General features: G+C 32.9%; 1 protein-coding gene across 1 annotated transcript in view; it reads right to left on the bottom strand.

Moving 5' to 3' along the window:
- Positions 1–13,260, bottom strand: part of DNAH9 (dynein axonemal heavy chain 9) — a 546,775-nt gene that overhangs the window by 92,594 nt on the left and 440,921 nt on the right. Inside the window, exons 53-54 of the mRNA XM_074225133.1 lie at positions 10,946–11,110; positions 3,665–3,805 (exon numbers count right to left, since the gene is read on the bottom strand). Of these exons, the coding sequence (XP_074081234.1) occupies positions 3,665–3,805; positions 10,946–11,110 (306 nt within the window). The remainder of the gene's footprint in view (positions 1–3,664; positions 3,806–10,945; positions 11,111–13,260) is intronic.

Raw genomic sequence — 13,260 nt, 5'->3', positions numbered from 1 at the left:
AGAGCTGAAAAGTAGCAATTATTAAAATAAAACCTTTTGATTTCAGAAGTGTGTTCACATAATGTTTATGATCTTTTTCTTTCTTTCTTTTTTCCTGCTACATGTAAGAGTAGTTTTCATCAATCATTTTAAAAACATTTTTCTCCTTCTTCCCTTCTCTTCCCCTCTGACAGAAAGCAATGTAATATAGGTTCTATATCTATAACTGTGCTAAACATAAATCCATATTAATCATGTTGTGAAAGAATAATCACATCCAAATAGAAGCAAAAAATTAGAGAGGAAAAAATCACATAATTCATAATACAACTTTTTAAAAAATTGAAGTTAGTAAACTTTGGACTTCATTTAAAGTCCACAGTTCCTTCTCTGGATATGGATAGTATTCTCTATCACAAGTCTTTTAGTATTGTCTTTGATTATTGTACTGCAAAAATGATCAAGTCCACATTACAAGAAATGATCATTACCATATGTTGCTGTTAGAGTGTATAATGTTCTTCTGCCCACTTCACTTGGCATCAGTTCAAGCAAGTCTTTCCGTGCTATTCTGAAGTTCCCTCCCCTAGGTGTTCCATCACATTCATATACAACAATTTGTTCAGCCATTCCCCAATTGATGGGCATCTCTTCAATTTCCAGTTCTTTGCCACTATGAAAAGAGCTTCTATAAATATCTTTGTACATGTGTTTCTTTTTACCCTTTTTCATCCTAGTAGTCATGTTGCTGGATCAAAGGGCATGGATAGTTTTATTGCCCTTTGGGCATAATTCCAAATTGCTCTCCAGAATGACTGGCTTAGTTCAACTCAACAATAATGCATTAATCTCCCAATTTTCCCACATTCCTTTCAACGTTAATCATTTTTCTTTTTTTAGTCCTATTGCTCAATCTGATAGGTGTGAGAGTTATTTTAATTTGCATTTCTCTAATCAATAAGGATTTAGTGTATTTTTCAGATGACTAGATAACTTTAATTTCTTCATCTGAGAATTGCCTTTTCATATCCTCTGACCATTTATCAATTGGGGAATGACTTATATTCTTATAAATATGACTCAGTACTCCATATATTTTATAAATGGGTCCTTTGTCAGGAAACACTATTTGTAAAAATCGTTTCCCAGCTTACTGCTTTCCTTTTGATCTTGACTGCATTGGTTTTATTTGTGGAGAAACTTTTTGATTTAATGTGATTGAAGTTATCCATTCTGTCTTTTATAATGTTCTTTATCTCTTCTTTGGTCATGAACTACTCCCCTTTCCATAGATCTACAGTCTTAATGGACTTACGATATCATCTTTTATGACTAAATCCAGTATCCATTTTGACCTTATTTTGGTCTTGAATGTGAGATGGTGGTCTAAGCCTAGTTACTATTTTCCAGTTTTCCCAGCAGTTTTTTATCAAAGAGTGAGTTCTTATCCAAGAAGCTGGAATTTTTGGGTTTATGAAAGAGCAGATTACTATAGTCATTTACTACTGTTTCTTTTGCACATAATCTATTCCACTGATCCATTGTTCTATTTCTCAGTCAGAACCAAGTCATTTTGATGACTGATGCTTTACAATATAATTTTAGATCTGGTATTGCCAGACCATCTTTCTTTGCATTTTTTTCATAAATTCTCTTGATATTCTTCACCTTTTTAGTTTTTCCATATGAATTTAGTTACTATTTGTCCTAGCTCAATAAGGTAATTTTTTTGAAGTTTGATTGAAATGACATTGAATAAGGAATTTAATTTACATAGAATTGTCATTTTTATTATATTGGCTACCCATGAGCAACTGATGTTTGTCTAGTTATTTATTTGATTTTATTTGTGTGAAAGGTGCTTTGTAGTTGTTTTTATATAGTTTCTGAGTCAACCTTGTCATGTTGACTACTAAGTATTTTATGTTGTCTGATTTCTTTAAATGGAATTTCTCTTTCCAATTCTTGCTACTGTGTCTTGCTAGTAATATACAGAAATGCTTAGAGTTTATATGAATTTATTTTATATCCTGCAACTTTGTTAAAGTTGCTAATTGTTTCAAGTAGTTTTTAAAGATGATTTTTCTAGAATTCTCCAGGTATACCATCATATCATTTTCAAAGAGTGAGAGTTTTGTTTCTTCATTATCTATTCTAATTCCTTCAATTTCTTTTTCTTCTCATATTGCTAAAGCTAATTGTCTATCAATTTCATAGTCTGTCATTGCTTTCACACGTTAAGTTTTCTTATCAGGACATAGGGTATTACTTGAATGCATCACTAATTTTAAGAATAGATGGATAAACAAAAGTATTATGACTTTTCATTTCTATTTTGATATTTAAATATTATATAACTATATAATCAAAACTTCTTGAGAGTAAAGACAATAATTTCAAGAATCATAATAGTATCAAAATTCTGTGTGGCAGAAACCTTGGACTCTAACTGGTCCAATATCTTCCCTTCATAACATTCTGACCAAATGATTATCTAGCTTCCTCCTGGAGATCTTTATGGAAGGAAAGCCACTAGATCCAAAGTGGTTTATTTGAATTTTGTACAACAAAAATTGTTAGGATTTTTCTTATGTTAACTAGGCCTAAATATGCCTTTAAAAAATCTATGCTTCATTTCTACCTTCTACACTATGGTAAGCAGAAGAAATCCAATTCATCCTCCTCAAAATAATAGACTTTCAGTTATTTCCTTGAAGACAGCTATAATATTCCATTAGTCAGTTGTCACTCAATAAGCATTTATTAAGTGCCTACTGTATGCCAAATAAGATTTGCAGTCAGGGCTTCAAACTCAAGGCTTCCTGACTCTTGGTCTGGGGTTCTCTCTAATATGCCATCTAGCTTCATGTAGAATTTTTCTGTTCCTTAACAATTCTGGTGCCCTTCTCTGGATAAATTTTACAATATGCTAAGTATGGAGAGTAAAACTTTTCTATAAGCAGAACTTTTCTAGGTCTAGACTATGGCTTTATTATAATGTAGTCTGAATAAAGCAAATTATTTGGCTTCTGTATCATACAATCATATCATAAACAAGATTTTAAATGGTGAACATATTGAGTGTGTAGGTCATTAAATCTGAATTGTATGTCTCCATTTCATTGACAGCTGTGTAATTCCAGATAGTCTACCCTTGGGCTTTAGAGATTTTTTTAAAAACACAAGTATGGAAATTCACACTTATTCTTATTAAATCCCATTTTATTTAATTTGGAGTACTGCTTTAGTATAGTTATTTTGGATCCTGATTTGGTCATTAAGTGTTGACTGGCACTTTCAGTTTTTTGCTATCTACAGATCTGATAAAATACTTAACAGCCTGAAGCTAGATCTCCAGGAGAACTTTACTGGAGATTACCTCTCCCAGGGTGGTTGCTCTTAATCTGGGGTCTATGAATTTATTTTAAAAACTATTTTGGTAACCCTAAGTATGTTTCATTTGTCATTTAATATATTTGTAAACATAATCCTGAGGAGTTCATAGGCATGACTAGATTATCATGGGATAAAGAAAAAAGAGTTAAGTTGTTTTGTTTTAGAGATATATTCTTGCTTATTGCGGAGGGAGCCTCCTCTTTTTCTCGGCTGAAAAATGGACAATCCTAATAGACTGACCTCTAATGAACTTAAAAAAATGATTCAGAGAATGTTGAAGAGAAATCACCTTGAGAGAAAACTGATACATGGGATGGATTTTACTAAGGTCATTCATGATGAAGTAGAGCAAGGAAGCACGTGCTGCTACTGGCCGGTAATGTTCTCTGGCATCATTGATTTTTACTTCTGTTATTTTGGCCTCCTGAACCTGTTAAAAAAAATTAAAAAGCATTTGTTTTACTTAGAATATTGCTCTTATTTCTCAAGTAAAACCTCCAGAGAATTGTAAAATATTAACTTGCTTGGAGAAAAAAGAAATTTTAGGGAAGAATTTCACAAGAATCACTCCCCATCCTCCAAATATTTCCTCTATGCAAAAATGAGTTTGAATATATTTTAAAATATCAACAAAAATGACTAACATTTTAATTGACAGAACATAACATAAAATAACATAAATAACACATAAAGCATCCATCATAAGTCATAAATTATTATAAATATGTCCCTTTTAGTTTTCTTTTTGTCCATTCATCTCTATATATTTATGGGATTTTTTTTGGAGGGGAGGGGTCCATTAATTCAAGCATTCTGAGAGAGCTTCCTATGTGGAAATTCCCACTGTCAATGCAGATCTGCAATTCTCATGCAATTTACAGTCTTGATAGTTTCTGGGGACACTGAGAAGGTAAGTGACCTACCATGGTCACATAACTTGTTTTGTTCATCTATTTAGTCATGTGTGACTCTTCATGAGCCCATGGACTATAGCACTTTTATCCTCCACCATCTCTTGAAGTCTTTTAAAGTTCATGTGTACTGTTTTCATGATAGCTCTATCCATCTCACCCTCAGCTGTTCTCTTTTCCATTTGCCTTCAATTTTTCCCAATGAGTTCTGTCTTTTCATCATATGGCTAAAGTATTTAAAGCTTCAGCTTCAGTATTTGACATTTCAGAGAACAGTTGGAATTAATTTCTTTAAATATTAACATTTGTTGTACTTGCTGTCCAAGGAATTCTCATGAATCTTTTCCAGGACCACAATTTGAAAACATGTATTCTACAATGCTCAGTTTTCCTTCTAGTCTAATTCTCACAGCCACATGTTACTATGGAAAAGCTATAACTGACTATATGGACCTCTGTTGGCAAGATGATGTCTCTGTATGTTATTCAGATTTGCCATAGCTTTCCTTCCAAGAAACAAGCATCTTTTAATTTCATGGCTACAGTCACCATCTGAAGAGGTCCATGAGACCAAGAATATAACATTTCACAAGTTTCCATTTCTTCTGCCAAGATCTTAATTTTTTTTTGATGTTAAGCTTCAAGTCAGCTGTTAGATTTTCCTCTTTCACCCCAATCAATAGGCTTCTTAGTTTCTCTTCACTTCCTGTCATCAGAACTGTATCATCTGCATATCTGAGATTGTTGATATTTCTTCTGACAAACACAATTCTGGTTTTTGATTCATCCAGCCTGGTATTTTTCATGATGTCCTCTGCATATAAGTTAAATAAATAAGTTGACAATATAAAAATTTGACTTTACTCTTTTTATAATCTTGTTCCAGTTAACCAGTTGTTCCAGATAGCCAAAGAATAATGTTGACTTACATGTTTATTTAATAAAAGTTTTTGAGAGACTATTAGACTAATCAGAAAAATATACATAAAGAAGAAAAATTTGGGGAAAATGTGAAATACTTTTTTATAGTATGAAATACTATGTTAGTACTGGCAGAGAAAATAAAGAGAATTCAGTTGTGTCTTCTAAGGGATGCTTAGTGGCATGTATATTTAAATATACAATTAAAATCATAATAGTATATATGTTAATAATTTATAAGTCAATATGCATATTTAGGGATTCACCTTTTTTTGATTGATAGGGATAAATAATCAATTAGGTTTCCAGACCATTAACTTAGATTCAATCTCTCTATCTCAAGGATAGTATGAGGAAAAAAATTATGCTTCTTAGTTGGCATAAAAGTTCCTCAGGAGACAAGTAAGATTATCTTTTACTCCTATCTCTCTGAGGACTTGCCACATCATGTTGAGATCCACACAGCCAAAGGCTTTCATTTGAAACAGGAAATGTTTTTTTTTCTGGAATTCCCTTGCTTTCTCCATAATCCAGAAAATGTTGTCAATTTGTTTCTAATTCCTCTGCCTCTTTGAAAACCAACCTGCTTTTCTGGTGACCTAGCTTGCAAGATCTTCAGTATAACCTTACTGCCATATGAAAAAGTGCAAATGTTTAGCAATTTGAACATTTCTTGGCATCTTCTTTTTATTTTTAAATAATATTTTATTTTTCTGCAATTACAGGTAAAAATAATTTTAAATTCATTTAAAAATTTTTGAGTTCCAATTTTGTTCCCCCCTTTTCTCTCTCCATGAGATGGCAAGCCAACTGGCATGTGTAATCATGCAAAATATATTTCCATTACTAGTCATGTGAAAGAAGACACCAAAAAAAACCCAGATTAAAAAATGAAAATGAAAAATAGCATTCTTTGTTCTGCTTAGACTCCATCAGTTCTTTTCTCTAGATGTTGGTAAACATTTTTTCGTCATGAGTCTTTTGGTATTGTCTTGGATAGTTATTGCTTGCTGAAAATAGTTATTTCATTCACAATTGATTATTATACAATATTGCTAATAATGTTTGCATCATTCTCCTGGTTCTACTCACTTCAGTTTTCATCAGTTCATATTGTCATTCCAGGTCTCTGTGAAATGATCCTGCTTGTCATTTCTTTATAGCACAATAGTATTCCATTATAATTATATACAATTGATTTATCCATTCCCCAATTGATGGCCACTCTCTCAGTTTCCAATTCTTTGATACCACAAAGAACTGCTATTAATGTTTTTTTCTTAACAAGTACACTTTTTCCCTTTAAAAAAATCTTTTTTTGTGATACAGATCTAGTAATGATATTTTTGTATGAAAGAGTATGCAGTTTTAAAGCCCTTGGGACATGGTTCCAAACTGATCTCCAGAAGAAAAACTTTATTTTTCTTTTCTTTAATATTGACCAACCTGATAGATATGAGGAGTTAACTCAAAGTTGTTTTAATATGCATTTCTCTAATCAATAATGATTTAAAATATTTTGTCATGACTATAATAGCTTTGATTTCTTAGTCTGAAAACCTTGCCTTCACATGCTTTGTCCATTTATCAATTGGAGAATGACTTGTACTCTTATAAATCTGAGTCAATTTTCTATACATTTGAGAAATAAGATCTTTTTTTTTAGATTTTTTTTCAAGGCAATGGGGTTAAGTGGCTTGCCCAAGGCCACACAGCTAGGTAATTATTAAATGTCTGAGGTTGGATTTGAACCCAGGTACTCCTGACTCCAGGGCTGGTGCTCTATTCACAGCGCCCCCTAGCTGCCCTAGAGAAACAAGATCTTTATAAGAGATACTTGCTATAAACTTTCCCCAGCTTTCTGTTTTACTTATAATCTTGGTTGCATTGGTTTTGTTTGTGCAAAATCTTTTTTTAATATAATTATAATTATCCATTTTATATTTTCCAATGTTTTCTATCTCTTGTCTGGTCATAATTCCTCCCTTCTCTGTATAAATGACAGGTAAACTATTTCTTGCTCTTTTAATTTGTTTATAATATCTACTTTCATATCTAAAGCATTTATCTATTTTGAACTTATCTTGATTTTCGGCATAAGATATTGGTCTATACCTAGTTTCCACCTTATTGTTTTCCAGTTTTTCCAGCAGTTTTTTGGTCAAATAGTGAGCCATTGCCCCAAAAGCTTGGATCTTTGAATTTATCAAAAATTAGGTTATATTTACTAGATTATTTACCACTGTGACCTATAAAAGTTAGTATGAACTTATTTTAAAAATTAGCAAAAATTAACTTAAAATATCTATCACAAGCTACAAATTGTTATAAATAAATACCTATAGACTTTCGTTTTGTTCATTTATCTCTATGTATTAATTTTTTTGGGGTCCCCTAATTCAATCAGTTTGAGGGAGCTTCTATTCTAATCTTTTCCAATGATCCAGGATCAAATTGTTTTAGTATGGATAAGGGCATTGTCATTTTTTAGGATTGAAATGCAAACTTAATCTTTTCCACTCCCATGGCAACCAGCAACATCCTCATCTTTTAGGTTTTTAAATGGTTCAGCTAGAATTCTATTACCTACACTAGCATTATTGTTCATGATGCTTCCAAAGGCCCTTTTGACTTTGTTCTCTAAGATATTTAACTCCAGATCAGTAATCACAGCATTGTGGCTATTGGTGATATTAAAATCCTTCTTGTATAATTCATCAGTATATTCTTACCACCTCTTGTTAATCTCTTCTGCTTCTGTTAAATCTCTACAATTTTTTTCTTTTATCATCCCCATTTTTGCATGAAACTTTTCCTTGATTACTCTAATTTTCTTGAAGAGCTATCTTGTCTTTCTTCTATTGCTTTCTCCTATTTCTTTGAATTGTTCATTTAAGAAAACCTTTTTATATTTCCTTGCTATTGTCTAGAATTCTGCATTTGCTTTGGGTGTGTCTTTCTCTTTCTCTTTTATCTTTCCTTCTTTCCTCAGTTATTTGTAAAGCCTTATCAGATAGCCATTTTACTTTCCTACTCTTCTTTTTCTTTGGAATTTTTTTGTTGTTTTCTCCTACACAATATTGTGAATCATTGTATACAGTGGAGGCAAACTACTAGATTAAATCCCTTAAACCTATTAATCACTACCACTTCATATTCATAAGGGATATTATTTGTTACACCTATATGAACTAATGGTTTTCCCTAATTTCTTCAATTTAAGTCTGAATTTTAGAATAAGAAACTTATGATCTGAACCTCAATCAATTTCAGGCCTTGTTTTAACTGACTGTATAGGCCTTCTCTATGTTTGTTGCCTGCAAAGTATATTATCAATATGATTTCTATATTGACCATTTGATGATGTCCATGTGCAGAGTCAGTATTTGGGTTGCTGAAAAACAATGTTTCCTATGACCAGTGAGTTTTCTTTCTTTTTTTTTTGGCTAGGCAAGTGGGGTTAAATGACTTGCCCAAGGTCACACAGCTAGGTAATTTTTAAGTGTATGAGGCAGGCTGAATTTCAACTCAGGTCCTTCTGACTCTGAGGCCAGTGTTCTATCCATTCCAGCCACCCCAACCAGTGAGTTTTCTTTACAAAATTCTATTACTCTCTGCCTTGTTTCATTTTATACTCCAAGGTCAAACTTGCCTGTTATTCTAATTATTTTTTGATTTCAAATTTTTGGATTCCAATCTCCTATGGTAAATATGAAATCTCTTTCTAATGTTATTTTTATGTTATAGGTCTTTATAGAATTGAGCAACTTTGGCCTCTTCAGCATCAGTGGTTGGAGCAAACTTTAGATGCTTCTAATTGTTTCATAAAGATTTTCTTTTATCATTCTTTATGTGACTGGTACATATTAAATTGAGTATACCTCTTTGGAGCTCTTTCTTCTCTCCAATTATACCTCTTTGATACCTTTAACAACATTTCCTACTGTTTTTTCCTTTGCTTCAGTCTATGGGGGAAAGATCATTCTTCTTGCCAAGGCCAACCACTCAACTTGGGCTCTTAATTCTATCCCCTTTTATGTCCTCTGGGAGATTGCCCCTTATATAATCTTTAATTTCTCTTCAGCCATTGTTTTCTTCCCTTATAACCACAAACATGCCCAAATCTCACTTATCTCTGCAAAAATCCTTCCTATCCCTTCAACCCACCAAGGTGAAAAAAAAATCTCATATCACACTCATTTCTTAACTTCTTGTACTTTGTATTTTGTCACCATCACTTAATTGAAGTTGCTCTCTCCAAGGCTACCAATGATCTCTTTCTTATTAAATTCAATGGGCCTTTTCATTTTTTAACCATGCTTATCTCTTAGACTCTACATCATAGGCTTTTACAATGCTGTTTTTTTATGATTCTCTTTATTTTTTAAAAAAAAATTTTCCCAATTACTTGCAAAGAAAGTTTACAGCATTCATCATTTTTGTATGCTTTTGAGTTCCACATTTTCTACTATCCTCTCTTCTCTTCACTACCCCATGGCAATGACCAATCTGATATAACTTTACATGTAGAGTCATGTTAACATATTTCTGTATTAATTATGCTATGAAAGAAGAATTAGAACTAAGGGGAAAATTCATGAGAAAGAAAGAAAAAACTAAAAAGATTTTTTAAAAAGTGAACATAGTATGCTTTACTCTGTATTCAGACTCCATAGATTTTTTTTTAGATGTGGTTGTCATTTTCTATAATAGGTATTTTAAGAGTGTCCTTGACATAATTATCTTTCTAATTGTTTGATCATTCTTTGCTATATTTTCATCAATTTCCAGTCTGTTTTGTGAAAAGGTATCACAGGATTCTGTTCAGGCCCTCCTCTTCCCTTCTTATCACTACACTCCCTTGGTATTTCATAAACTCCCAAGGACGTAATTATGATCTGTAGGAACAAGACTCTTAAATTTATAAAGTACGCTCAAGGAAGAAAGAAATAAAGGGAGAAAGAAAGAAAGAGAATTAAAGTGAAAAATATTTAGCACAGTCCTGGATGTGCACTTAATATTTTTAACAATTTAATTCAACTCATTTATATTAAAAACAGATGATGTGGAGGGCCCTGATTTAAATGTTGGAGAAGATATAAAGTTTAGATAAAACATAAGATCTTGATTTTTATGAAGCATCTACTCTAATAGAGAGGAAAATGCCTTATATTTATATGCAAAATAATGCATATAAATTGTTCCTGAGCAGTATAAGCAAAGGGTTATGTGTTTTGATGATAAAAATCTCATTATTGCTTAAAAGGCATTAGAAAAGTTTTCATGGAAGAAGCTGTGTTTTAAAGGATGGGTAGATTTCAATAGGCCTTGAAGATCAAGGAGTAGGGGCATAGAAGTAAGCATAAGTATAAGGAAGAAAAGTCATGAACATAATTTACTAAATAGAAAGGATGAATAGCCGATAAGGACAGAGAATCTATTTAGCCTCCCTGACCCTTTATAAAGGAAAATCAGACTGAACCTAGTAGCATGGTAGCAGTGGTTCCTGATATTGGGGGAGGATAAAGATAGTGGATAACTTGAATTTGGAGTTCTGAGCTGCAGTAGGGCTAAAACTGAATGGGTATCCTAAAGAAGAGTGAGCTAGCCCAGATTGGAAAAACAGAGCAGATTAAATGTTTCCATGACAATCAATATTAGGATTGGATCTCTGAGGGCCTAGAAAAAGACAGAGTAACCTATTCTCCAAGACTTCTTGTTTGCGAGTGAATTTTTACCTTCTTTTGAATTTCTGCAGCTGTCTGTTTGGTGATCTCTAAGTTTTCTACTAAGGCTGTATCTCCCAGGAAGTTCCCAGATGCGGAGGAGAGACGAGATAACAGGTTGTCTTCTAGAGTTTTCAGGGTAATCTTGAACACATTTTGTTGCTTTGTCAGATTTGACTGCAAATGTCAAAATGAGATGAAGTCAATTACAAGCCCAGATTTTATTCATCACTATATTTTTAATTGATTTTTCAACTAATAAGCACTTGTTTTCTCTTTCTTCCACCTCTTTCACTCAACCTCCCCACAAAGAAATAAATAAAAAAATCAAAACGAAAAGCTTGTAATGAATATCAAGAAAATATATTCTCATATTGTCCAAGTTCAAAAATATATGCTTTATTCTGCATCTTGAGTTCATTACCTCTTTGTTATGAACTAGGAAGGAACAATAGATGAAAGAAGAAAGAGATAAAGGAAGAAAGCATTTATTAGGACTCTTACTATGTGTGAGGCACCATGCTAAGCACTTTACAAATATTATCTCATTTGATTCTCACAATAATTTTGGGAGGTAGGCACCATTATTAGTTTTGTGTTGTTCATTGTTGCAATTGTGTCTGACTGTTTATGACCCCATTTGGGATTGCTTGGCAAAGATACTGCAGTGGTTTGTTATTTCCTTCTGAGCTGGGTAAATTCAGGCACAGAGGTTAAGTGGCTGCCCAAGGTCTCACAATTTTTAAAAGTCTGAAGCCTGATTTGAATCATATTTTCCTGATTCCAGGTCCACTTAATTCTCTCTTTTTTTTTTTTTTTAGGTTTTTGCAAGGCAAACGGGGTTAAGTGGCTTGCCCAAGGCCACACAGCTAGGTAATTATTAAGTGTCTGAAACTGGATTTGAACCCAGGTACTCCTGACTCCAGGGCCGGTGCTTTATCCACTATGCCTCCTAGCCACCCAGTTTAATTCTCTTTTTAGCATTATTTAAACACTTCAGGTGCAAGGCACTCTGATAAATCTTGGGATACAAAGATAGAAGATTAAACATTTTTTTAACCTCTAAGACACTGACAATAAATAATTCACATTTTAAATAATTTTATTATTTAAGAAGGATTTCCTCTGAGAGGCAAGTAGCACAAATATCATTATTCTCATTTTACAGAAAACAAAAGTCATAGAATTTCATTTTTCATAAAGGTGAAATGGAAATCAGATCTAGTTGAAATCCCAAATTTTTCTGAGTTCCAGTGTCAGTTGTGTATCTATAAAATGAGGGATTTAAAGTAGATAATCTCTGAAGTTCTTTCTTGCTCTCAATCTACAATCCCATGATCCTATGACCTATCAAAGACCACAGATGTACTATGCATCAGAGCTAGGCTTGAATCTATCTTTGACTGCAAGTCCAGTGTGCTACTTGGTCATTTTTATAGTATAGCAATAGTACTAGTAAATGGATTTTTAGCTTTGCCACCTATATGCAGTGTGACTTTGGCTTCCTCTCTACCTTCTCCATATTCAAACGTGTAGTCACATAAAACAAATTCCTGTAAAGGATATGTGCAAAAATATGTCTCAATCTACATGCTGAATCCATGACTTCTATCAGTAGGTGGGCAACATGTTTTATCAGGAGTCCTTGGGGATTATGATTAACCATTGGGTTGATCTGAGTTCCTAAGACTTTTTTTTAAAAAAATTAATTTATTATTCCAATTACATACAAAGGTAGTTTTCAACATTGATCCCTTAGCAAACTTTTGAGTTTCACATTTTTCTACTACCCTCCCTTCCTTCCCCCTCCCATGGCAGCAAAAATCTGGTATAACTTTTGCATGTGCTATAATGTTTAGCATATTTCTATATTAGTCATGCTGTGAAAGAAGATTTAGAACTAAGGGAGGAAAAACCATGAGAAAGAAAGAACAACGTAAAAGAAGTTTTAAAAAGTGTACATAGTATGTTTTACTCTGCATTTAGACTCCATGATTTTTGGTCTCGCAGGATTATCCTCTATCACTGAACTGCTGAGAGAAGCTGTATCCATCATAGTTGATCATTCCACAGTATTGTTCTTAATGTGTACAATGTCCTCCTGGTTCTATTCATTTCACTCAGCAGCAGTTGATGCAAGTCTTTCCAGGCTTTTTAAAAGTCTGGCCACTAATGATTTCTTACAGAATAATAGTTCTCCATAATATTCACATACCATAACTTGTTCAGACATTCCCCAATTGATGGGCATCTTCTTTTCCCCCTTTTATGATTCCTATGGGATACAGACCTTGTAGTGGTATTGCTGGACCAAAGGTATACACAGT

The sequence above is a fragment of the Macrotis lagotis genome, chromosome 2 (assembly GCF_037893015.1).
Source record: "Macrotis lagotis isolate mMagLag1 chromosome 2, bilby.v1.9.chrom.fasta, whole genome shotgun sequence".
Lineage (NCBI taxonomy): Eukaryota > Metazoa > Chordata > Mammalia > Peramelemorphia > Peramelidae > Macrotis > Macrotis lagotis.
Note: the sequence above shows the minus strand (reverse complement) of the source record. Positions and strands in the feature narration are given on the sequence as shown.